Source organism: Podarcis filfolensis (assembly GCF_964270895.1).
Source record: "Podarcis filfolensis genome assembly, chromosome: 12".
Taxonomy (NCBI): domain Eukaryota; kingdom Metazoa; phylum Chordata; class Lepidosauria; order Squamata; family Lacertidae; genus Podarcis; species Podarcis filfolensis.
The window spans coordinates 58,136,708-58,163,843 of NC_139614.1; the positions used below are offsets into that span (position 1 = coordinate 58,136,708).

The window sequence follows — 27,136 nt, forward strand, 5'->3', positions numbered from 1 at the left end:
ACTTTTCCCACCTGGGCAGTTATCTTTCCACAAGGGCCGACACTGATGCCAAAATCCAGCATCACCTGAGCTCTGCGAGTGCAGCTTTCTCCCGATTGAAGTCAGTGCTGGATTTACATATAAGACAAACAAGCTATAGCTTAGGGCCCCACTCAAAAAATTTAAAGGAAAAAACCCTGAATGTACATTTCCAAAATATAAGATAAAAAACAAATGTAATAAAACCTACATACAGCTCCTTTCTAGATATAGAGTGCCTACATTCTGCTCTTTATAATTATTAGTACGGTAGTTTGCATCATATGATTGTTTCACGTTATAGCAAGTTTCTAGAGCAGGCATCCCCCATCTCTGGGTGGCTTCCAGGCTTCCAGCAAAGATTAAAAATACATTAAAATGTCACACATTAAAAACGTCCCTGAACAGGGCTGCCTTCAGATGTCTTCTAAAAGTCTGGTAGTTGTTGTTCTCTTTGACATCTGGTGGGAGGGCGTTCCACAGGGAGGGCGCCACTACCGAGAAGGCCCTCTTTGTAAATGGTGTTTCTAAAGGAACTTTTGTTATTGCCAAATGCCAATGTGTTTGCATTATTAAGTTTGTTATGAATAAAAAAATCATTTTAAGATAGAGCTTCATAATTATTTGACTCTTAACATACTTCTTAATTGTATTTCACCCTTAATATACTTCTTCTTAGTTGTATTTCAGTTCAACAATGACTTTGATAAAATACATGTTTTGTGATGTGCTTTAGATACCCATTACGCCAGGGGTCAGCAAAGTTTTTCAGCAGGGGGCCGGTCCACTGTCCCTCAGACCTTGTGGGGGGCTGGACTATATTTTGGGGGAAGAAATGAACGCATTCCTATGCCCCACAAATAACCCAGAGATGCATTTTCAATAAAAGGACACATTCTACTCATGTAAAAACACGCTGATTCCTGGACTGTCTGCGGGCTGGATTGAGAAGGCGATTGGGCCAGATCCGGCCCCCGGGCCTTAGGTTGCCTCCCCATGCATTAGGTCCATCAATGATCATCTAGTATATATTCAACACACAAAAACAGCGGCAATTTGTTGTGGGCAAAGGACAGCTGGACATAGAAAGGGTCCCATTCCCTTCAGGAGTTCCTGAGGGCCACATCCAACCTCAATCCGGCCCTGACTGAAACGCAGAGCATTTGAGGACATTCTCAGGGAAACGGCAATGCACCTTTACCAGGCTATTGTGCTACTAACCTGAGTGTCTACTTGTGAAACATGGACCACTTCTGAACGCATCTCCAGCTCTGAAAGATCCCGCCAACGTTGTCTCTGAAAGATTTGCCCGGTCCAACGCCAGGTGTCCGCCATTCCTGAGGGGGGCAGGCAGGCTCTCCCACCTGCAGCCAGGGATGGCGGGGTCTTCGTGTCTCTCTCTGTCTGAGATGGAGAAAGCCTTCCTGGGGGGCCAGTTTGGTGAGGATCTCCCTGTCAGGAGTTCAGCCTACACTCGAGTAGGACCCTGGCAGAGACACCTGCCCGACTGGCATGTTCCCTCCCTCCTGGTCGATCGTTCAGGAGCTTCATAAGCTTTCTTCTGCCTGAACATCACAGCGACCGATGCCAACAAACATCGGCACACTTCGGGATCTGCAGAGTTTGCGCATCATGCGCATGGCAGACCTCAGCTGTAGCCTTTCTAGGCCTTTTAAACCATGGGTAGGAAAAGGTTGCACCCGAGCAGGGACGAAAAGGAGCCAAACGACACCAAGGGGTTAAATCCAGAGAAAGAGTTTTATTCTGCCAACCCGGGTGGGCAGAGGAGCAAGTGTGATAAGTCACAAAACAAGCACGAAGTTCACAGCCATTGCACATAGTTTATATCCCCTTCCAGTTCCCTCCCCTTGTCTCCTCCTTCTTCAAGAGTCCTGCCCATGAGTTCCCCTGAGCATGAACAGAAAGCTCCTGTCTTGGGACCATTTTTGGACTTTTCCCAGAAAGGGGGTGAGGGGGTTTCAGTGTGTTCCAGTTGTTTCATTCTTGTGCTTTGGCATGGTTCCCCGACAGAAAGCAAGTTGCAAGGTGGTTCTTTAGCAAGGCCAAAGGCTCTCAGAAAGGCCTGAGAAGACAAGGGGCTCTCTTCTCTACCTTGTTGCAATCTTTTTTTTAGTTACAGCAAGCGCGGAATGCTTAGCTAATGCTTTTTGTATTAGAGGAAAATGCAGTTTTTAAAATGCTCGAGGCGAGGCTTTTGAGGCCTGGCTGGGGGGGGGGGGATTCACAGACAGTTTTAGGGCTTTTTGGGGTAGTGTTATGTACTGAGTTGAATAGGATCCAAACTGCAGCAGTCTGATTGGTCCTAGAACAATAGGATTCAGAATGCAGCAGTCAGATTGGTCCTAGAACAATGCAGCAATATGATTGGTTGGCAGGAACCACCCAATCATGCTCCAGATAGAAGTGAATCCACAACCTGATTGGCTTACAGTAGAATTCCGGAATTAGCCAATCATGTGCAGCCCATTGTGTAAATAATGTATATAAAGCAGATACCTTGAGGGGACTTCATTCATTCCTCCTCACCACTATGAGCTGAATAAAGAGCATGAAATCACTTTGCGACTCTGAGTATATTTCACTGGCGACGAAGGTGGGATCCCGCTGAGCTGACTGCCACACACAGCACCGCAGCACCGCCACCTGCCGCACCGCTGCCTCGCACCGTGTATCCAGGCTTCAGCTCCGGGACACAAGGAACTCAGAATGGCAACCGACAGCAGCTTCTCGCCGTTCAACCCAGCATCTGGAGACTGGGAAGCGTATGCCTCCCGTTTCACCTTCCTCCTAGAAGCCAAAGGGGTCACCGATGAAGAAGACGCCAAGAAGAGGGCGATATTCTTCAGCGTCTGCGGAGAGGAGACGTTTGAAATCGCCCGGGCTCTCCTTGCACCCGAAGACGTCGCTACTGTTCCATACAAAACAATAATGGAACAGCTGAAGGGGCACTTTTCGCCACAGCCCTCTGTGGTGGCTCGTCGAAATGCCTTCTATGCAAAGCGGCAAGCCCCTGGGGAAACCATAACTGGGTTTGTGACCTCTCTCCGCCAAGCTGCCCGGTTCTGCAACTTCTCAGAGCTGGAGAACATGCTTCGTGACCGCCTCGTCGGTGGCCTGAAGGATGAGAACCTGCAACGACGCCTCTACGCTAAGAAGGACCTAACGTTCCAGGTCGCTCTGGAGGAGGCCCTGGCAACGGAAGCTGCCGAGAGGTCGACGCAAGAGGCACGGCCGAGCCAGCCGTCCCAACCGAGGGTCCACCACGAAGACCTCACCGACGACTCAGGATCCAACAGGGAGGAGGTGCACCGAGTACAGCAGCGCACTCAAGCAGCCCACATACCACAGCTGCCTCGACGAGAAGCAGGGAACTGCGCAAGCTGTGGAGACAGTCACGAGAGGAGGACCTGCCGTTTCCGCAACGCAGAGTGCAGGCAGTGCAGAAAATTGGGACACATCGCCCGGGTGTGTCGAGCTCGGCCCACCCGACGCCAGGCATCAGATGACCAATCCAAGAGCCCCAGGTCCCGGGGCCCAACACACCAAGGCAACTCGACGGAGCTCACGGACTTCCAGGTATACCAGTTGCCCCACCCCAACGTAGAGAAAATTTATGTAGAGGTACAGATAGAGGGGGCCCCATGCCGCATGGAGCTTGACACGGGTTCAACTCTATCCATAATCTCGGCAAGGACCTTAAGGAAACTGTGTCCTACTGGGGGTCCCAAACTCAGGCCGGCCCCATTCACCCTCCGGGACTTCCAGAAACGTAAGGTCCCCACAATGGGGGTGGGGACCTTCAGGGTGCAATACCGAGGGCGGACGCGGCAACTGGACTTGCTTGTGGTCAAGGGCCCCTACATTAGCTTACTGGGATTGGCATGGTTTGGACCACTGGGGCTAGCCGTCACCGGGGTGAACCACACGAGCTTACAAGTGGACGTGGACGCCATATGCAAGGAATTTCCGGGGGTTTTTGATGGGAAATTGGGACAGTATACGGGCCCCCCCATTGCTCTACAGCTTGACCCCGCAGTACGACCAGTCAGGCTCAAGGCCCGCCGGGTCCCGTTCGCCCTGAAACCCCGTATAGACGAGGAATTGGACCGACTCGTGGAGCAAGGCGTGCTGGAGCCGGTGCCTAATGCCCCCTGGGAAACCCCAATCGTCACACCCGTCAAGCCGAATGGTTCGGTCCGCATCTGCGCAGACTACAAATGTACCATAAACAAGGCCCTCACGGCCCATGCATACCCAGTGCCAGTGGTCAGCCATGTCCTTGCCACCCTGGCTGGGTCGAAAATTTTTGGCAAGCTGGACTTGGCCCAAGCATATCAACAACTGCCAGTAGATGAGGCCACAGCAGAGGCACAGACGATTGTGACGCACAGAGGAGCGTTCAGGGTAAAGCGGCTGCAATTCGGTGTCAGCGTGGCACCAGGCATATTCCAGAATCTAATGGACTCTCTCCTTAAAGGGATTCCTGGCGTCACCCCCTTCTTCGATGATGTGTTGATTGCCGGGCCCACACCAGAGGAGTTTGAGGACCGCCTCCGCACCGTTCTGCACCGTTTCCAGACGGCGGGTCTCAAGGTGAAGCGGGAAAAATGTCTACTAGGAGTGCCTCAGGTGGACTTTCTGGGATTTATGGTGGACGCAGAAGGGGTCCACCCGACTGGGGACAAGGTACGGGCCATTTGTGATGCCCCAGCGCCCAAGAACAAGACTGAACTTCAGGCCTTCTTGGGACTATTGAACTTTTACCATTCCTTCCTTCCCCACAAGGCGGCGGTAGCGGAGCCCCTACACAGACTCCTGGACAAGCGGGCCCCTTGGGTGTGGGGCCAGCGCCAGGAGGCCGCATTCCAGGCAGTCAAGGACTTGCTTGTCTCAAACTCGGTCTTGGCACACTTCGACGAGAGGCTGCCGGTGGTGCTAGCATGCGACGCCTCACCCTATGGCATTGGCGCTGTCCTGGGACACCAACTCCCGGATGGAAGAGAGGTACCGGTGGCATACTTTTCCCAGACACTCAACGCAACCGAGCGGAACTACTCGCAAATCGACAAGGAGGGTCTGGCAATCGTGAAGGGAGTAAAAAAATTCCATGATTTCTTGTACGGGCGGCCCTTCACCGTGGTGACTGACCACAAGCCCTTGCTTGGCTTGTTTGCCTCCGAAAAGCAGACCCCCCAAGTGCTGTCTCCTCGTGTCCTCAGGTGGTCAATTTTCCTTGCCAGCTACCAGTATGCACTGATTCACCGCCCTGGGAAGGCGATGGGCCATGCGGACGCCCTCAGCAGGCTACCACTACCGGAAACAGGCCCCGACCCAGCACCTGCACAAGAGGTTATGAGCCTGGAGCTGCTTCCCGACCGCCCCATTCAGGCACAAGAAGTTGCACACCATTCCAAGAAAGATAGGGTCATCTTCCGCGTCCTGGACTGGGTGTGGAGGGGATGGCCCAGCAGCAGCCCCGGGCCAGAATTCGCCGGCTACACAACCCGCAAACATGAACTGTCGGCCCACAAGGGGTGCCTGTTATGGGGAAGCAGGGTCGTTGTTCCCCAGCCCCTCCGCAAAAGGGTCCTCACAGCCCTACACGAGACACACCCAGGGGTAGTAAGAATGAAGGCCCTTGCCAGGAGTTATGTGTGGTGGCCGGGGATCGACGGAGAGATAGAGGCCTGGGTCAAACACTGCCAGGCCTGCCAAGAATCCCGCCCAGATCCCCCAAGGGCCCCAGTCCAGTCCTGGGAGTCCGCCCGAGCACCATGGTCACGCCTGCATGTGGACTTCACTGGCCCCTTTCAGGGGAAAACATTCTTCATAGTGGTGGACTCCTACACCAAATGGCTGGAAGTCGCACTGGTACCGTCCACTTCTACGTCCGCAGCCATCCGGGTACTACGCAGGCTGTTTGCAACCCACGGGCTCCCTGACACTCTCGTCTCAGACAACGGGACTGCATTTACGTCAGGAGAATTCCAAACCTTCACAGCGCAGAACGCCATCCGCCACATCCGTTCGGCGCCATTCCACCCTGCCACCAATGGCCAAGCAGAACGCATGGTGCGGACCACCAAGGACACCCTTCGCCGCATGACGCAAGGGGATTGGGAGTACCGCCTTGCCACATTCCTCCTAGCACAACACAGCACCCCCAGCTCAACGACTGGCCGGAGCCCCGCTGAACTACTAATGGGTCGGCGCCTTGCAATCAGATTGGACCGCCTTCACCCCGATAGAGCTCAGGATGAGGTAGTGGTGGGGGAAGGCAGGAACCCCCGGACCTTCGAGGCCCAGGACCCAGTGTACGCAAAGAATTTTGGGGCAGGCCCAGCATGGGTACCCGCCACAGTCACCAGGGTCACTGGTCCCGTGTCGTACGAGGTGCTAACGGATGGGGGGCAATGCTGGCGCCGCCACTGCGACCAGATACGGCGACGATTCCCGGGAGAAAACCAGGAGGAGGAGGACAGGTCAGGGAACAGTGGGGCAGGGAGGCCCATAGAGCAGCAGGGGCAAGCAGGAGAGGCAGAATCAGTAAATACAGAGGGGACCCGTGAGGCCGAAAGGACACCGGAACCAGAACCACGACTGAGCGAGCCGGTTGCGCCAGACCAGACAGGCCCATCACAGCCAGCATCCTTGGAACATGAGCCAGAACCTGAACCCCGGACCAGGGAACACCCCAGGCCGCAACGCACACGTAGGCCACCGGCGTACCTCGAGGACTATGAATGCGACCTCCCGGGCAGGACTGGAACTTAGAGGGGAGGGGTGTTATGTACTGAGTTGAATAGGATCCAAACTGCAGCAGTCTGATTGGTCCTAGAACAATAGGATTCAGAATGCAGCAGTCAGATTGGTCCTAGAACAATGCAGCAATATGATTGGTTGGCAGGAACCACCCAATCATGCTCCAGATAGAAGTGAATCCACAACCTGATTGGCTTACAGTAGAATTCCGGAATTAGCCAATCATGTGCAGCCCATTGTGTAAATAATGTATATAAAGCAGATACCTTGAGGGGACTTCATTCATTCCTCCTCACCACTATGAGCTGAATAAAGAGCATGAAATCACTTTGCGACTCTGAGTATATTTCAGGTAGCAACTCAGCATTTTGGCTAATCTACTTTATCTATATCTAAACACACAGGGAGCACTGCAACATGGCTCCCTCTCTCTCCAGCATCAGACAGCAAAGAGAAAAAGGACAAAGGACAATAGTCCCACTTCATGGAACACAAACATCTTGTCTCCGTCCCTTCCCACTCGGTGGAGTCAAAACATATAATGTCATGGGAAAGACAACAATCCCATGACTGCAAACATGGAGCAGGAATTCTAACACTCCCCTGGGCCTGGGCCTCTCCTTCGCCCGGTTTCCTGAGGGACTTTCCCCCCTGAGTTTCCCTCTTGGCTGCTCCCTTCCTCCCAGCTTCTCCTTCATTTCTCTTTCTCTCCCTCTTTCTCTTTCCCTCCATTGTTTGGGGGCAGCTGGAGTCCCCCCCTGGCCAGGCCGGCCCAGGAGGAGCCCAGGGAGGCGGCAGGGCCAGGAGGTGGCCTTTCCCGCCCTTTTCCGAAAAGGCGGGAAACGCCATTTTGTTTCTTCTCGAGATGTGATGGCGGCTCCTGTGGGCCTCGTGGCTCCTCTGTGCTCTCTCCTCCCGGCTGAATGATGGCGGCACCTTCGGGTGCCAGCGCTCCTGGGGTGTCTGGCCGCCTGGCCGCCCTCCCTCGGCATCTGCGTGCAGGATGGCTTTGCCTCAGGGGGCACCTCTCTCCTCGCCATGTTGGCACAATGGAGGAGGCCAAGACACCTGGAGATGCCAGGCCTGGGGGGATCCTCCAGGTTGTGCGCCAGAAGAGGCAGCAAGGAGGGAAAGGCCCTCTCTGAAGCCTAAGTGGGATAATAATAATAATAATAATAATAATAATAATAATAATAATAATAGTAATAATAATAATAATGGGGCCTTTTTCTCCTCAGAGGTGGAGGGTTCCCTCAGGGGAGTTTGATCCCCCAGACCAGCTTCCTTCGTCCCATCAGAGTCAAGGCAAGCCAGGGCCGAAAAGGGGCTTTCTTTCGAGAGCTAGTGTGGTCTAGTGGTTCAGAGCAGTGGTCTCGTAATCTGGGGAACTGGGTTCGCGTCTCCGCTCCTCCACATGCAGCTGCTGGGTCACCTTGGGCCAGTCACACTTCTTGAAGTCTCTCTCTTTTTTTAAAATAAATTTTTATTGATTTTCCAACATATATTAAAACACAATACAACTAACAACTAACAACACATAAACAAACAAACATGTAAACACGTACAATTTCTTAACCTCTTTTTCTTGAACCTTGTTTCAACGACTTCCCCATACCTCCCTTTTCTGCATCCCTGTTTTAAACTTTTCCAGCAACCCCTAATTTCAATACTTATAATTCAGTTTCTAATCTTTTTCCTCTTACCCAATTATTTGTCACTGCAATTCTATTTTACATTACCCATGACATTTTAGCACTCATTAATTTTACAACAGTTCTTAAGATAAACTTTAAATTTCTTCCAATCTTCTTCCACCGTCTCTTTCCCTTGGTCACGGATTCTGCCAGTCATCTCAGCCAGCCCCATATAGTCTATCACCTTCGTCTGCCCACTTCTTGAAGTCTCTCAGCCCCACTCGCCTCACAGAGGAAGGGAAAGGAGAATGTGAGCCGCTTTGAGACTCCTTAAAGGGAGTGAAAGGCGGGATATCAAATCCAAACTCCTCCTCCTCCTCCTCCTCTTCTTCTTCTTCTTCTTCTTCTTCTTCTGTCCCCGGGGTCCAAGGCCCAGTTGGGCACCCCTGGGTGCGTCTTTGCACCCATACACACGCAAAGAAACACCCCGCAACACGTTTATCCGTCAAGGGCGTAAAAAGGACGTATATCATCTGAGTACAAAGGAAGCCTCGGAGCAAAGGGGAAGTGAGCATCCCTTCCAGGCAAAGCAAAGTGTTTGTCCAAAGGAGAACTTCCAGGGGCAGTAAAAGTCTATCTGAGGTCAGGTTTCAAATGGGTTTATTTGGTCACAGGATCCTTAAAAGACGCCATTTCCCTCAGATCAGCCAAGTCCCTCTGGTCTCCTTTTAAAATGGTTTCCCCCCTCTCTCTGAGGCTTTTTGCCACCACCCCCCCTTTTTGTTCTTCCCTTTCAAGGAGTTTTGGCGTGTAAATTTACTCCCAAGTAAGCTTCACAAGCTTTATTTTTGTCTGATTACGCGTTTGTAGTCCTTTGCGGTTCCACGTGAGGTGAAGAAATGCTTTTTGTGAGTCTGAAGCAGGAAGGGCCCTTTGGTCCCAGTCCTGGCTGGCCTGGGATCTGCCTGGGGCAGGGAAAAGGCTCTCCTGCGGGTGGATCCCACAGAGTCTGTGAGAGGACTCAAGCTGAGCTCCTGAAAGGGATCAGAGAATGGCAGAGCTGGAAGGGACCCCAAGGATCAGGCATGTCCAACAGGCAGAGTGCGATCTACTGGTAGATCTCGGGGTACTCTGGGTAGATCCAGGACGATCTCTGGCCCCTCAGCGATCTTCTTTTTTAAAAAATGTTTTATTAAAAAAAAAGCTCAACAACTTCAGCTTCTGAAAATTATCTCAACAACTCTGGCTTCCTTTAAAAAGCTCTACAACTTTGCCTTTCCAAAAAAAAGCCCAACAACTTTCGCTTCCAAAAAAAAGGTAGATCACTGCCAGTTTGTTTGTTTGTTTGTTTGTTTTACAATGGGTAGATCACTGCCAGTTTTTTTAATGGGTAGATCGCTGCCAGATTTTTTTACAATGGGTAGATCACTGCCAGTTTTTTGTTTGTTTGTTTGTTTGTTTTACAATAGGTAGATCACTCCCAGTATTTTTTTTAGCAATGGGTAGAACACTGCCAGTTTTGTTTCGTTTTGTTTTTTTGTTTTGTTTTGGTTTTGGTTCGGTTTTACGATGCGTAGTTCACTGCCAGTTTTTTTAATTACAATGGGTAGATCACTGCCATATTTTTTTTCAATGGGTAGATCACTGCCAGTTTTTTGTTTGTTTGTTTGTTTTACAATGGGTAGATCACTGCCAGTTTTTTATATACTGTGAGTAGATTGCAGTCTATTGGGATCTGGACGTGCCTGGTAGTCCAGCGGATTGTCTTCCTCCCTTTCCCTCGAGAATCTCTTTCTCCCGCACAGTAGCAAACCCACAGGGGATCCCGTCTTCAGTGGGAAGAGCCATGCAGCCGGGCTTTCCAGGCTGGGAGCCTCAGTGGCCCCCCTGGGGAGGCTTCACCCGGGACAGAAACCCTGGCTAGACCCCCAACCTTCAGGCATAGGGGAAAGACAAGGCTGGATACTCCCCTTCGAACTTGGGGTCCCAGAAGCCCTTTCTCTGTTCCTACCACTCAGGTGGTAGTTCAACAGGAGAAGTCGCTCCCGCTCCTCATCCCAGACCCTCCCAGTGTCCCCATTTTCCAGGGATGTCCCTGATTTAGAGAAGCCGTCCCAGTTTCTGATTTGATCCCGGAATGTCCCACTTTCCCTTAGGATGTCCCTATTTTCATTGCAGAAATGTTGGAGGGGATGGAGTTATCTGACCCCCTGAGCCACCCAGAGTGGCTGGGGAAACCCAATAAGATGGCTGGGGTATAAATAGTAAAATGATCATTAGGGATAATGTTTGATGTTTTATTGTGCTTTTAATATTCTGTTGGGAGCCGCCCATACTTTATTGTTATTATTTATACCCTGCCCATCTGGCTGGGTTTCCCTATTTCCACTGGAGAAATGTTTGAGGTATGTAATCCCTCCAGGTCTCGGGGGGCCACTGCAGCCCAGTGGGGGGGACGGGACTCTGGAGAACTGGCATGGGTTGTAATAATAATAATAATAATAATAATAATAATAATAATAATAATAATTTATTATTTATACCCCACCCATCTGGCTGGGTTTCCCCAGCCACTCTGGGCGGCTTCCAACAAAATATCAAAATACAGTGGTCTGTTAAACATTAAAAGCTTCCCTAAACAGGGCTGCCTTCAGATGTCTTCTAAAGGTCTGGTAGTTTTTCTTCTTTTTCACATCTGGTGGGAGGGCATTCCACAGGGCGGGTGCCACCACCGAGAAGGCCCTTGCCTGGTTCCCTGTTACTTGGCTTCTCACAGTGAGGGTTGCCATATGTTTGTATTTTCCTGGACATTTTAGCAATTTCCACCTGGACTCTGTTTCTGAATGCCAATTCTGGCTATGTCCGAGAAATTTCAGACATATGGCAGTTCTAATTTACATGTCCCTTTAACATTCAAACTTGGTTGGCAGTTTATCTGTTCAGCCTGGGTCACATTCCACTAAGGAGTTGGGTTTCCCAACAGGCTATGGTGAGTCTGATCTTTCTTCTTCTTCTTTGGCAATCCCTCATAGATGAGTAAGATGGTCTTCCATGAACATGCTTGTAACAGTAAGTGACTGCGGAGGCCAATTCTGGATCCACATGTCCTTCCACAGTGGGAACACAGGTTTCCGGGCAGGAGTGGATCATGGTGAGGGTTTGCCAAGCATGCCTTCCTCTTAGCACGTTTCTGTCTTTCGGCCTGAGTTCGAGCGTCTTCAAAACCCACGACACCTATGACACCTTTGGTAAAGGCTGTTCTTCAATTGGAGCACTTGCAGCCCAGTGTTTCCCAGTTGTCGGTGTTTATACTACATTTTTTTTTAGATTTGCCTTGAGGCAGTCTTTAAACCTCTTTTGTTGACCACCAGCATTATGCTTTCCATTTTTTAGTTTGAAATAGAGTAGTCACTTTGAAAGATGAAAATCAGGCATCCGAACAACATGACCAGTCCAACAAAATTGATGTTGAAGAATCATTGCTTCGACACTGGTGATCTTTGCTTCTTCCAGTACACTGGCATTACTTTGCCTATCTTCCCAAGTGATGTGTAACATTTTCAAAGACACCGTTGATGGAAACTTTCAAGGAGTTGGAGATGGCATTTATAAGTGGTCCATGTTTCACAAGTAGAAAGCAAGGTTGGTAGTACAATAGCTTTGTAAACAAGCATTTTGGTTTCCCTGCGAATGTCCCAGTCCTCAAACACTCCGCACTTCAATCAGGAGAAAGCTGCACTCACAGAGTTCAGGTGATGCTGGGTTTTGGCATCAATGTTGGCCCTCGTGGAAAGGTATCTGCCCAGGTGGGAGAAGTGATCGACATTTTCCAATGTTACACCATTGAGTTGTATTTGTGGCGCTGCAGAGGGGATTTTTTGTACTGGTTTGTGCAGCATTTGATTTTTTTTATGTTGAGCGATAGGCCAAGCTTTTTGTTATCTAGGTGAGATTTCTTCCACTTATAATTATCAAAATCATAGTGATTTCATCTTCTAAAAGCCCAAGAGATGTTTCTGGAGATTGCATCAGAAGCACCAACAGCATGACATTATAAATTGTACCATGAGTGAAAAAGAAAAAGTTCTTGCAGATAGTATTTCCTGTGTTGGAGACAGAGTGAGTGAAGACTGGAGCAGGTGAAGGGCTGGGGGGAAGAGGGAAGCCAGAGCTGTGCCCCACCTACCCCAGGAAAGCCACTGCAGCTTTGGTCTTGCAAGAGTCTTGTGATTCTCCTGCTTGGCTGGGTCAGGAGGTAAGAGGAGACATGAGTAACAGACGTGAAGGAGGCAGAGCCAGGATGAGATCTCTGCTGCTCCTGCTGCTAATTTGCTCCCATCGAGTTTGTGTGAAGCAGAAGGCAAAATGCTCCTTGAATCTGACCAGAGATCAAACTGATGCTCGCAATTACTACCGGCCTGGAGACTTTCTCATTGGTGGGATCATATCTCCAAAATATTTTCAAGAATATGATCCCTATGTCTTCTCCCAGGCACCCTTCACCAGGATTGTGGAGTAAGTAATTCTTTACAGAGGGATATCAAAGTCCTTAAGGGCCCCTGGTCCCTATCTCTGACGGAGAGAGCCCCTTTCTCAAGTCTGGGGAGTCTGGGGTCCTCCAGAGATCGCTGAATTACAACCCCCTCTTGCCTGCCTGACCCTTGGCCTTGATGGCTAGGAATGATGGGAGTTGGAGTCCAGGAAAAGATTTCTCCCAAAGCCTCTCCCAGTTCCTTGCATCTTCCCAAGTAAAATACTCTCCTTCTCATGCTACTGGGTTGCTTTTGGAGGTTGGTGACACAAGAATGCAAGAGAATCTGGTCAGGGATCAAAGGGATCCCCTGAAGTTTCCCACCTGCAGGAAGGAGGTGAGGATGGCATGAGACTCAGGCAGTATTCAAGGTTCCAAGATTTGATTTATTACTATTCTATTGGTACAATTTATAAACTGCCTAGTCAGAATTGCTTTTAAGGGATGCAGTTTTGAGAATGAAATGTTAAGATCCTCTGGGTGACGTTTGTTGGCTGAAGAGAGGGAAAGAACATTTGCAGCAACTTCCCAGTATTTCACAAATTTGGGGGGAGGGAGATTCATTTTCTTACTCTGTTTTATTCTCTGGAGTACCTCTACACTCCTGGATTGGAGAACAAATCTCCAAATCTTCATTGTATAATGGGTAGAAAATGAATGGATATAAATGCAATAAGATAATTTAATAGAGACTAATCTTTGTGGATAATATTTTGTTCTCATTCACCTGTGAATAGGGTTTGAGTCTTTTAAATTGGTCCATTCATTGCAGCGACGCATCTAAGTTCTACTGGCACATCTTCTCCTTCCTGTTCACCATCCAGGAGATCAACCAGGATCTCAGGCTCTTACCCAACATCACCCTTGGCTACAACCTCTATGAGAACTATTTTGATGCCAGGATGACTTCAGATGCCATGCTAGAGCTGCTTGCAGGCAGCGGAAGAAACATTCCCAATTATCACTGCGGAGAAGAGAATCCCCTTCTGGCTGTTCTTGGAAGGAGTGATTCTGACATCTCAAAGGAGATTTCCACCATGTCAGGCATCTACAAAATCCCACATGTATGAATGGGACAGAGGGCATGGAGGGACACAGTAGGAAACTCTACTTTCTCCTGGGGGGCGTTAAGGGGGGAAACCCTGAGCTATGTGCTGGCCATCAGGCCAAGGCTTCTCCCACCTGCCTTGCCCCACCTTCCAGCCCTGAGCTGCTGCCATGGACATTATCTGCATGTGCCTTTTAGTGAAATGAATCGAGAGAGAGATCATGAGTCATGCGGTGGGGAGACTGGGTGCATGAATTCAAGAGTGCTCGGTTCATTTCTGGTTGCTGGTTTGTTGAGGGTATTAATATTGTTCCATAGATTATACATATGGTACTTTTTTGTTAATCATATAATGTTACTTTTGTTGAAACTGTACTGTTGTTTTGTTAAGAGTGTCTTATAGGACATAATTGTTTTGCTGATAATTTGTAAATTACTCTATATTAATTATGTTGCATTTGTGATGTTCTATTACGTTTTTGCTGTTCATGAGCCGCTTTGTGATTTTGTAAATGAAAAGCAACACAGAAATATAATAAATTAAGTGAAATCCAACACTCTTTTTTGAACGTACTGAGCCTTTCCCTGCTTGGCCCCCACCTGACAGGGAGGGAGCTGACAGGCAAAGTACTGGCAAGGGGAACCAGGCAGGCAGGGAGCATCTTTATCCCTTCACTTCTTAGTATCAAACGAAAGAGACAGAGAACCACAAAGTATGTTCCCTCCCGGCTGGAGCTGTTGCCCAGTGTGCCCACTCCTCCTTGCCCCAGCTTGCATATCAGACCCCTCCTGCTGCCTACGGTGGCGGCCAAGGGACCCCTTCTGCCCCCTTCTGGGTCGTTTTCTGCTCTATGATGTGGGTGAAACGCCTGGTTTTAGAGGAAGGAGGAAGATGTAGCAGGCTCCCAAGGGACCTAGTCTCAACTGGCTCTGATCTTGTCTCCATTGCATCTGACTCCTGTCTCTCTTCAGGGCTGGTGAATCTGCTACCTTGCCCTTCTTCCTCACCTCCCAACATTCCCCAGCTCTTTTCTTCTTCTGGGCTGTGTCCTTTTTCCACCATCACGAACCTGGCTCCATGCTGTCTTCCTCTGCCCCCTCCCTGGAAGACTCTTGAGGGTCTCCACCTCTTCTTCTCCCATTGGCCCCACCAGCACAATTTATAAAATAAAACTCCCATTAGCCCCACCAGAACAATTTATATCAATCATTTCAGATTACTACCGTATTTTTCGCACCATAGGACACACTTTTTGCCTCCTAAAAAGCAAGGGAAAATGTGTGTGTGTACTATGGAGCGAATGCAGGGGGGAGGCAGGCGGGAAAAGCCCCCAAGAGCCGCACACAAGCTCCGTGCGCTCTTGCGGGCTTTTCCACAGGAGGGAGAAGGGACTGACTGGCCGCATCAGTCCCTTCTCCCACCTCCCAGAAAAGCCAGGAGAAGCCGCAATCTCTTTAAAGGGGTTGCGCGGCTTCTGCGGGCTTTTGGGAGAGGTGAGGGAATCCCCCCACCTCCCAGGAAAGCCAGGAAAGCCCTGCGCAGCGTCTCCTGGCAAGGAGAGGCTGCACGGGGCTAAAGGGGAAGCCAAAACAGCCAGCGGGATCCATCCCGCTCGCTGCCTTGGCTTGCTCCATAGCTGCGCGCAACCCCTACAGCAAGGAGAGGCTGCACGGGGCTATGGATTCTTTAGCCCTGCGCAGCCCCGGGAGAGGCTGCGCGGGGCTAAAGGGGAAGCCAAAACAGCGAGCGGGATCCATCCTGCTCCCTGCCTTGGCTTGTGCCATAGCCGCTCGCAACCCCTCTGGCAGGGAGAGGTTGTGCGCAGCCTGTACGCTGCTCTTTGGGGCTGGGGGGGGGGAAGATTTTTTTTCTTGATTCCCCCCCTAAAAACTGGGTGCGCCCTATGGTCCGGTGCGCCCTATGGTGTGAAAAATACGGTAAATATCTACTCCCTTCCTGAAAGCAAAACAATTACTCTTTCCTTTCCTCACCAGCTCAGTTATGGCTTCAGAGCCCAGGTTCTTGAAGATAAAACACAGTTCCCTTTCCTCTACCAGATGCTCCCCAAAGATGAAAGTCAGTACCAAGAAATAGTGGAGTTGCTCCTCCATTTCGGATGGACGTGGGTTGGTCTCTTGGCTGTAAACCATGACAGTGGAGAAAGGTTTGTGAGGACTATGACACCTCTGATGATCAGAAGAGGGATCTGCGTTGCCTTGTCAAAAATATTTGCAGAAGAGGATTTAATTCCACTGATGAACCCAAGTGAATCTTTTTCCAGATGGAGACAAGTTGGGGTATTTGTTTGCTATGTAACTGATACAGTGGAAATGTTATTAATAATAGAAATATGTACGGATCATGAGGAGGAAATAGGGGGGAAAGTCTGGATCACAACAGCTTTCCTGGGCATCAGCACTGGCTTGACTTTCCCTCCTACACTTTTCCAGCACATTCATGGCTCGCTCTCTTTTGCAATTAAGACCAGAATAAGGAGCACCAAAAGTGGTTATGATGAATCCCTGTCCAGTCTTCTTATCCATTTTTTGGACGAAGCATTTAACTGTTCATATGCAAAGCATGTTTTATCCCCCAAAGGCCAGATAAGATGCAGAGAGATGGAGGAACGGGGGGCTTTGCCCCAAGGGGAGATTGAGAGAGTCCTGTCTGCCGACAGCTATGGCACTTACATCAATGTTCAAGCAGCAGCCCAGGCCTTAAATGCTGCGTTTTCATCTAGACCACAGCGGATGCTGATGGTGGGAGAAGGACCCAAATGGGAACAGGGAAGGCTTCAGCCATGGCAGGTGATTTTATTGTCTTTTGCATTAATCTTATTTTGGAGAGCCACTTGCTCCAAGTGAGGAAAAATAAAATGCTGCTGTTTTCCCTGTCATTCCAGCTCCACCCTTTCTTAAAAGAAATCCAGTGTTTGAATACTTCCAGGGGCACAATATGTTTAGATGAGAATTGGGAGCTGCCTCCTGACTTTGATATTCTGAATTGGGTGATGTTTCACAATCAGTCTCGTGCTCTAGTGAAGATTGGCAGTATAAGGAGAGAGGCATCTACTGGCATCAAGTTCACCATCAACCCAGAAGCCATTGAGTGGCCTGAGAAGTTTCACAAGGTAGGGGATGTTACCGAGGAAGAAGGCTAGGAGATCCTGCTCATCCTCTTCCTGGAGCCTCTTTTGCCAAATGACCTTATAAGGGGGACCAGTGGTGTCCTTTCCACCCAGTTTCAGCTGCCAGCGCTGCTCCTTCTTGCCACAGCAGCTGAGAGGGGAGAGGAATCTGGAGGCTCAAGAATGCGCTAGCGCCCAAGCATCCTGAGAAAAGGCAGACTATGTTTCCCAGCCAGGTTCTGCTCTCTGTTCACCTGGGGAGGAAAGCCAGCAGCACCCAGCTCTCTTCTCTTCTCCTCTTCTATTCTCCCTCCCCCCCTCTTTCTCTCTCCTTCCCACACCTTCCACACACCCCAGCATCAAAGGAGGCAGGTTTTTTGTAACCCCCCAAGTCTTACATCCCGGTGTGCACCCTGTGGTTTGACATGTGGGAGAATCCTAAGTTTGGCAAAACCACATTAGAGATCTAAACAGGCAATTGGTCCAATAAAACCTCAAATATTTAATACTTCTCTGTACCAGGCTGCCTTCTAAATGTCAGCTAGTTATTTATTTCCCTGACATCTTATGGGAGGTTGTTCCACAGGGAGGGCGCCACCACCGAGAAGGCCCTCTGCCTGGTTCCCTGTAACCTCACTTCTCACAGGGAGGGAACCGTCATAAGGCCCTCGGAGCTGGAACTCAGGGTCAGGGCTGGAGAATGGTGCTTCTATGCAGAAAGTGGATGAGGTCAGGGGGACAAGAGATCCTGTTGGGTGATTACCAAACTATGTGGGTGAAATCCAGACACACCAATACCCCTAACACTTTCTCTGCAATGCATCTTCTCCCCCCCCCCCTTATATTTTTTATTGATTTTCCATGCACCTTCCTATCTTCATTGTTAGGCTGTGCCTCGTTCCAGGTGTAGCAAAATATGTCAACCTGGATTTGCAAAGGTGGTTCCAGAAGGAAAGCCTGTTTGCTGCTATGCTTGTGATCCATGTGCAGAAGGAACCATGTCCAACCAAGAAGGTGGGTGAGAGGGATTACAAGAGAGGGACCATTTTGATTTCACTACCGGGAGCATTGCATGGAAGGAACAGAAAACTGTTTGCCTTAACAAGGTCAAGGTCAAGAGGTGTTTTTTCAGGATTATGCAGAAAACATAGAACGCAGTTGGTGTGGAGAAGTCTTTGCCTCTCAGTTGATCCTAGATCACCATTTGTCAGGGCCTGGGCAGAGGAGGAATGGTGGAGACTGCCTCCCCCTTCTGACCAGAGAAGATGAAGACAGTTCAGAAGGGACCTCAGAGGCAGATGAGGGGGAAAGCTGGGAAATAAGGGGAGAAGAGGAGGAAGGGGGAGCACCAGGAGGGTGACGGCTGATGGACACAATGTTTTTAGAAAGCCTTCCTGAACCCCCCTCTCCCAGAACCCAGCAAGCCTTGAAAGCCGGAGAGCAAAGAGCTCAAAGGCAGAGGGCAAATATCAGGACCTGTAGAGTGGGAGAGATGGGGGGGGGGTGGAGATTCACTTGGGATGACGCCTTTATCCAAGAGGCTGGGTTCTATAGCCTCTCTCTGTATATACTGAATAAAAAATGGGTCTTTGTATGTTCCTGAGCAGAAGGAGTTGCTGGCAGCCGCCTGACACAATGTTGCTGCAGTGATCACAATGAGAAAACCTTTGTGCATCACCTCTGCCTCCTTCGAGGAAATGTAAGATGTAAGGGTGCCCTTTGCAAAAAGGGAACAAAGAATTGCTTGCCACTCTTTACCTCTGTACACATTCTTATTTCCGGAGCACAGGTGGTCATGGATGTAAGGGATGCTGAAGCCACTCTTTTCCTCTTCCTCAGATGCAGAACGTTGCACCAAATGCCCAGAAGATCAGCATCCAAATAAGGTCAGAGATCAATGTGTCTCCAAGATTATCACCTTCCTGGCTTATGAAGAACATCTGGGGATCGTCTTAGCTTCCATTGTCCTCTTCTTATCTTCTACAGCAGGCATTGTGTTAGGAATCTTCATTAAATACAAAGAAACCCCAATAGTCAAAGCCAACAACCGGGACCTCTCCTACATCCTGCTCGTCTCCCTTCTGCTTTCCTGTTTGTCCTCCTTCCTCTTCATTGGCCAACCAAGAATAGCGACCTGCCTTCTACGACAAACGGCCTTCAGCACCATCTTCTCCGTTGCTGTTTCTTCTGTCTTGGCCAAGACCATCACGGTGGTGCTGGCCTTCCTGGCCACAAGGCCAGGGAACAGGGTGAGGAGATGGCTAGGGAAGAATCTGGCCAACTCCATTGTCATCTCCTGTTCTGGTGTGCAGGTTCTCATCTGCACCATCTGGCTGGGCTCTTCTCCCCCATTCCCAGAGCCCAACATGCACTCCCAGGCGGAAGAGATCATCTTGCAATGCAACGAAGGCTCTGTGGCCATGTTTTATGTTGCCCTCGGCTACCTGGGCTTCCTGGCTGCCATCTGCTTCACGGTGGCGTTCCTAGCCAGGAAGCTGCCTGGCTCCTTCAACGAAGCCAAGCTGATCACCTTCAGCATGCTGGTCTTCTGCAGTGTTTGGGTGTCTTTTGTGCCCACCTACCTGAGCACCAAGGGCAAGTACATGGTGGCCGTGCAGATCTTCTCTATGTTGGCCTCCAGTGCTGGGCTCCTGGGCTGCATCTTCCTTCCCAAGTGCTACATTATTCTGCTGAGGCCTGATCTGAATACAAAGGAGCACCTGGGAACAAGGACTTAAGATGGCATCGGATTTGTATAGTATTCCATGTTGATTCTACCCAGCACTGCAGAAAGGAAACACACATAGTTGTTTTTGGATTAACGTTCCATCGATATAAATCTCTCTTAATTTTGCATAAATCATGAATGATGAAAATGAACCTATAATAACTGCTATGACTACAAGCTCCTTGGACTTAAATCAGGAAGGTGGGAAGAGTGAGGCCAATGTTGCAATGTTCTAGAAGAAACATGAAAACAGTCTTAAACAAGTTGCTAGGCAATGGAAAATTTCCCCAACAACTGTTGTCCTTATTAGGGCATGTGGGTCTGGGTCAGTGTAAATGAGCAAGTGAATAGGTCAGCATTCGGTCTCTAGCTGGATGGCTAAAAGAAGAAAAGATTATATTGCTTTATTTGTTTTTATTTATTAGTGACCAGTGTAAATAGAAAAGACTCTGAGAAACAGAACCAAATGGTGTCTATTCCTGTAATGAGAATTTCTCTAAAAGATAGCTGGAATGCTGCTGCTGCTACTGTAAAGAAGTAAAAGATGCAGAAAAAAATTTCTGTAAAAGGAACTCTGCTGCAGAAATGAAAACCCAAGAGTAGATGCTCACGCACCAGCAAGGTTATGGGCCCAGTTCCGAATCTTCCAAATCCGAATGTCCCAGAACCAGATGTCTCAATACTGGATGTTCTAGAACTACATGTTCCAGAGAATCCAGAGTACAGAACTGTGTGAGCTCTACATGGGGTGAGCTTTGTGGTTACAGAAAGTCCTGCTTGCTTCAGTTCCAGCCTCTCAGGTTCTTTCTCCTGTCTCCTGGTCTTGAGCAGCTGAAAGAGTTGCAAAGATGGCTCAAGGTCCGCAAAACACTCAACTTTTTTTTAAGAGTGTGTCAGGGACTGGGCAGGGGCAGGGAAGGGAGGGATGGTGGAGACCGACTCCTCAGACTGAACCTTCCAGAGAAGAAGAAGACAGTTCAGGATTACAAGAGTTTGAGGGCGATCACAGCTCAGAGGCAGATGAGGCGGAAAGTTGGGAAATAATGGGAGAGGAGGAGGAAGAAGAGGGGGGCAGCTAACAGACACAGTGTCTTTAGAAAGCATTCCAGACCCCCCCTCCCAGAACCCGGCAGGCATTGAAAGTAGGAGAGCAGAGAGCTCAGAGACAGAGGACACATCTCAGCAACCGTAGTGATGATGCATAGTGGGAGAATGGGGAGGGAGTGGAGACTCATTCGGAGCAACGCCATTACTCCAAGCGGCTGCGTTTCTAAGCCTCTCTGTGTGAATTACTGAATAAAAGCATTGGAAAGAACTTTCACTCTCTTATTTGTTTCTGGCAACCTACCGTGGGGGATTGGAACCTCGGGTGCCTGACATTTCCTGCCCTTTAGCCGGTTTCTGGAGCACCTCCTCAGTTTCCTGTGCATCAATGCAGCTATTCTCCCCTGTGCCAGGTGCTCTTCTGTCGTCCACAGTGTCTCTCTCCCCCTCAAGTTCTAGTTGGAACCTTTCCTGAACAGGTCTGCAAGACTCTTAGCAAACACATTCTTGCCTACTGCTTTGAAGCACAGCCTTGAGTCCCACCTCAAGGAAGTGGAGACCATGATCCTACCGGCCTAATTTATCTTAGGGCAATTCTATATTCTTATTCACATTTCTGTCTTCTAAAAGGCGTTCATGGTAGGAAAACACGGCACAATTCTGAAATCAAAACACAGTAACACCAAGAAGAGCCAGCTTGCTAGATTAGGCCAATGGCCCCTCATCATCCTGCACCCTGTGCTCACAGTGGCCAACCGATGCCTCAACTGAGAGTCCTGGCTGGACCTGAGTGCAACGGACTTCTCCCCTGGGGAGGCAGAGCACAGCCATCTTGGTTAGGAGCCTTTTAAAGCTTTAACAACCCCCCAGCCCCGTGAGAAATTGTGAGCAGCTCTGGGGAGGCTCCTGTCCTGCTTGTCACTTTTGCAACTGTGAGATGCAGTGTTGTTCTAGTTCAGCCTTTCTCAACTTGTGGGTCCTCAAATGTTGTTGGACTACAACTCCCTTCACCCCTAGCTAGCAAGGCCAGAGCTCAGGGATGATGGGAGTTGTAGTCCAACCACATCTGGGGACCCACAGGTGGAGAACCGCTGTTCTAGTTGGACCCTTGGTCCGATACAGCTGCAGGGCTCTCCTTAGGTCCTTGTGAGCATTGTTCAAACTTCCCCCTCCCAAACACAAACATTGACCTATGCCAAACTTTGGAGAAACATATTGCAAACATGTTTTTCTCCAGCTCTGCACCCCCGCTTGAGCCAGACAAGAGGCTAGAAAGTTATTGAGGTCTTGAACCGTCTTCCACTTATAATGATCATAATCAAAGTGATTTCTTCTCCTCAAAGCTCAAGAGACATTGCTGGAGCACCAGAATCCTGTATAGGGAATTTTTAAAATGTTTTATGCTGTATTGTTTTTATAGATGTTGGAAGCCACCCAGAGTGGCTGCAGCAACCCAGTAAAATGGGTGGGGTATAAGTAAAGTTATCATTAGGAAATGGGACATCCCTATTTTCATCGGAGAAATGTTGGAGGGTATGTAATCCCTCCAGGTCTCAGGGGGCCACTGCAGCCCAGTGGGGAGACTCTGGGGAACTGGCTGAACTGGGGTCCCAGGCAAGAAATAGAGGGAGCTCTTGTGAATGACGGTGTTTTCTTTCCTTTTTAGGCTTTCTGGGTGCTACAGTGGCCTGAGGAAGAGACAGGCCCACCCCCCGTCTCCTGCAGGACCCTTGAAAGAAAAACCTCGTAAGCTCTTCCTGCCGCAATGGCTAAGCCTGCCTCGGTTTCCTTCCCCGAGGCCTTTGAGGAACCTGGGGATGCGGAATGGGGAACCCCAAATAGAGCTTAGGCTTCTGGCAGATGGGGGAAAAAGCATTACATGGTACCGTATTTTTCGCTCTTTAAGACGCACTTTTTCCCTCCTAAAAAGTAAGGGGAAATGTGTGTGCGTCTTATGGAGTGAATGCAGGCTGCACGGCTATCCCAGAAGCCAGTATAGCAAGAGGGATTGCGAAAGCAGCGCCCCCTCTTGCTGTTCTGACTTCTGGGATAGCCGCGTGAAGCCTCTTCAGGGCTCCCCCTGCCCTGAAGAGGCCTGGTGTTGCTTTTGCTGAAGCCAGAACAGCAAGACGGATCGCTGCACAGCGAAAGCAGCGCTCCCTCTCGCTGTTCTAGCTTCTGGCTTAGCCCCTCAGTCCCTTCCCCCACCTCCCCCAAGAGCTGTGTTCCCTTTAAAGAGTTGTGCGGAGTGTGTGTGCGGCTCTTGGGGGCTTTTCCCTTCTCCCTCCTCGGGGAAAAGCCCCCAAGAGCCGCACATACGCTCCACGTGGCTTGTGAAAGGGAGCGCTGAGCAGAGCCTGGGATGCATACAGGCTCTGCTCAGCGCTCCCTTTAAAGAATATTTTTTTTCTTGCATTCCCCCTTTAGGTGCATCTTATGGAGCGAAAAATACGGTATCTTTCCGGAGAAGTTTATGAATCGCCTTGAAGGTCCAGTGCTTGATCCACCATGGAACCAAGGGGGCGAAGGCCTAAAAAAAGGAGTGCAGGGAAGCTGAGATTCTCTTGGTCCTCAGAGGACAAACACTGGTGTGTGCAGAGACGCCTTGAGGGGAGATGGCACCATGGAAACCCTACCGGTCTTGGGGGCCCCCTTGCAGCTGGATTGCATGGATCCAGACCCCTGCCAATGGGTCCCATGAAAGGAGCTCTTTGTGTGGGGTGGGGTCTCTTTGCCCCCTTCTTCCCCCTTGCCCTTCTCATCACCACACGGCATCTAGACCCTATGATCCTCTCCCCTTGATCGCTATTCCCGTTCCTTTTCTAAAACCTCCCATTTCTTGAGATGCTGATTTAGCCTGATTGGAAATTTCCGACCCATAGAGCTACGGTGGTAGAGCACCCTCTGCCTTTGTTGGGGTGGGAACAGGACAGGACGACTCTGGTTTGGCTTCCTGCGCTTTGGGCTCCGCTGGGAAACTGCCCTCTGAGGAGGACAAATCCTGGGGTCTGCTACGTAAAGCATTTCCCAACTTTGCCAGAGTCTAGCCCTGCAGATCCCTGGATCAGTCAGAAAACAAGAGATTTCAACCAAGTCAACAAAGCAGATCTGCAGCCAGAGGCCTAAACCTTTATTTGTTGCAACAAAGGTCTCAAACTCGAGGTCGAGCAAAGAAGCCCAAAACAAAGATTACATGAGATTTTTTAAGTTTCCCCAATTTCCCATAATACATTTCACACAGTGTCATCAAAACATCATGGATATGTCACAGAAGAGGAGTGATGTCAGGCAGAAATCTGAGATCCAGACATGCCCTTCTCAATCATACATTGTTACAACATGTATCTCACAAGGACAAAGTATTTACATTAGGATTGCCATATCTCAAAGAGTAAAAATCCAGACACAAAAGCTGTTGAGTTTGTTTTGCAAAATCTCAAAAAAATGGAAGTTGGAAGCTATTTTTAAGGAAATTTGCCAAAATCTACACTACTGACACGGGTTGCCGTATGTCCAAATTTTCCTGGACATTTTAGCAATTTCTGCCCGGACGCTGTTACCAAATGCCAATTCTGGCTATCTCCAAGAAATTTTGGACACATGGCAGCTCTAATTTACATGTCCCTTTGACATTCAAACTTGATTGGCAGTTTATCTGTTCAGCCTGGGTCACATTCCACTAAAGAGTTGGGTTTCCCATCAGGCTATGGCGAGTCTGATCTTTCTTCTTCTTCTTTGGCGATCCCTCATAGACGAGCAACATTGTCTTCCATGAACATGGTTTTAACAATGAGTCCATAAGTGACTGTGGAGGCCAGTTCTGGATCCACACGTCCTTCCACAGTGGGGACATTGGTTCTCGGGCAGGAGTTGATCCCGGTGAGGATTTGCCAAGCGTGCCTTCCTCTTAGCACATTTCTCCCTTGTGTCCTGAGTTCTAGTGTCCTTAAAGCCTATGACAGCTTTGGTCAAGGCTGTTCTCCAACTGGAGCGCTCGCAGCCCAGTGTTTCCCAGTTGTTGGTGTTTATACTACATTTTTAAAGATTTGTCTTGAGAAAAAATAAAAAAATGCCTTCCAGTAGCACCTTAGAGACCAACTAAGTTTGTTATTGGTATGAGCTTTTGTGTGCATGCACACTTCTTCAGATGCATGCACATGAAAGCTCATACCAATAACAAACTTAGTTGGTCTCTAAGGTGCTACTGGAAGGATTTTTTTTATTTTGTTTTGACTATGGCAGACCAACACGGCTACCTACCTGCCTTGAGAGAGTCTTTAAACCTCTTTTGTTAACCACCAGCATTACAATTTCCATTTTTAAGTTCGGAATAGAGGAGTTGCTTTGGAAGACGATAACCAGGCATCTGATCAACATGATCACTCCAACAAATTGATGTTGAAGAATCATTGCTTCGACACTGGTGATCTTTGCTTCTTCCAGTACACTGGCATTAATTCGCCTGTCTTAGCAAGTGATGTGTAACATTTTCAAAGACACCATTGATGGAATCTTTCAAGGAGTTGGAGATGGTGTTTATAAGCGGTCCACGTTTCACAAGCATCCAGTAAGGTTGATAGTACAATAGCTTTGTAAACAAGCGTTTTGGTTTCTGTGCAAATGTCCTAGACCTCAAACACTCTGCACATCAATCAGGAGAAAGCCGCACTTGCAGAGCTCAGGCTATGCTGGATTTTGGCATCAATGTTGGCTCTTGTGGAAAGATAACTGCCCAGGTAGGAGAAGTGATGGACATTTCCCAGCGTTACACCATTGAGTTGCATTTGTGGTGCTGCAGAGGGGATATTTTGTGCTTTTTGGTGCAGCACTTTGGTTTTTTGGATGTTGAGTGATAGGCCAAGCTTTTTGTAAGCTTCTGCGAAAATATTTAGGATGGTTTGGAGGTCATCCTCCGAGTGTGCGCACACTACGTTGTCCTCAGCATACTGAAACTCCATGATGGAAGTTAATAATAATGATAATAATTATAATTATAATTATACCCCACCCATCTGGCTGGGTTTCCCAAGCCACTCTGGGTGGCTCCCAACAGAATAATAATAATAATAATAATAATAGCAATAAGAGATCAAACATTAAAAACTTCCCTAAACAGGGCTGCCTTGAAAAAATCAGGTAAGTTTATTTCTTTGACATCTGATGGGAGGGCGTTCAGCCTGCTCAGATCAAAGAGCTTTCCATCTGTTCGATATATGATTTCTACTCAAGTGGGAAGTATCCCTTCAACAACGTGTAATCTGGTCCCTCTGTTGGGACCAGGACACCTGGTTTGGTAACTGGGAGGAGTATCCTGAGTACGCGGTGGTCCATCTCAGAGATTATGGCAAACTGTGAGCTGCCCCTGTCATGGTTCTTGTCTCCTCCACCACTGGAATGAGGTGAATCGGTCTAATGGGTTTTTGTGTTAATTTATTCAGTTTCCCTGTAGACTAATCTTGTACAATATTGGGTGATATTGTGAACTGCTATTTTCCTTTAGTTCGCTTTAGGCCATGGCGGCAATTATCACCTCAGTGGGGAGCCACTTGCCTGGGATTTGCAAGGTCTGGGCTCAGGTTTTGCAGATGCAACGGTTGCAGAGCCTGCTAGAATTAATCTTCTCCAGTCGAGGCCACTCTTCTGTAGGCAGATCTCATATGTGATTGGCCAGCTGTCCATTAAATTTTGTTTTATTTAGTTTTCAAAAGGTTACATACTTTACCATCAACAATATTTTTAATTTATCCATTGACCTGCTCTCCCTTCCTCCATGAAGTTCCACGTTTATCCTTTAATGCTGCATATTTTAACTTCTAACACTCCACATGTACATCCTGAGTTATTAGCCTTAATGTCTTTCTATTGTTGCTCATATTTCAAATCCTACTCACGTTTTCATGCAATTATAATGGTTCTTTAGCTATTCTATGAAAGAAAGATTTCCCATCCTCAAATAATGTTTCATCTTTTACGTTTTGCTGTTGGCTTTGCCAGTTCTGCGCACTCCCATCATTCTGATAAGCCATTCTTCCTTTGTTGGAACAACTTTCTCTTTCCATTTTTGAGCATAAGAATGTATGTCATTGCATACATAAACAAATTAACCAACTGTTTTGGTATATCCTAACAGTTTCTATAATCCCTAAAAGAAAAGCTTTTTTGCAAGTCCACCACATATGGAATGTTCTTTCTTTTACATTTCCAACACACACTCAACTTTGT

General features: G+C 48.7%; 2 protein-coding genes across 2 annotated transcripts in view; one reads left to right on the forward strand and one right to left on the reverse strand.

Moving 5' to 3' along the window:
- The window catches only part of LOC310745974 (uncharacterized protein), a 618,230-nt gene that overhangs the window by 572,839 nt on the left and 18,255 nt on the right, over positions 1-27,136 (reverse strand). The gene's annotated exons all lie outside the window — the stretch shown is intronic.
- LOC310746013 (vomeronasal type-2 receptor 26-like) lies at positions 13,766-20,614 on the forward strand. The gene is made up of 5 exons (XM_083579569.1): positions 13,766-14,030; positions 16,010-16,822; positions 16,918-17,145; positions 18,030-18,156; positions 18,982-20,614. Exons 1-5 carry the CDS (start codon positions 13,869-13,871, stop codon positions 19,878-19,880), a joined length of 2,229 nt encoding a protein of 742 aa, XP_083435695.1. The 5' UTR covers positions 13,766-13,868; the 3' UTR covers positions 19,881-20,614.

What these genes read in the sequence shown, in the direction of transcription:
- LOC310746013 (XM_083579569.1), top strand. Translation starts at nt 13,869, where the DNA reads ATGACTTCAGATGCCATGCTAGAGCTGCTTGCAGGCAGCGGAAGAAAC. An exon ending in GGCCTGAGAAGTTTCACAAG is followed by an intron (nt 17,146 to 18,029) that starts GTAGGGGATGTT and finishes CTTCATTGTTAG; the next exon opens with GCTGTGCCTCGTTCCAGGTG. An exon ending in AACCATGTCCAACCAAGAAG is followed by an intron (nt 18,157 to 18,981) that starts GTGGGTGAGAGG and finishes CCTCTTCCTCAG; the next exon opens with ATGCAGAACGTTGCACCAAA.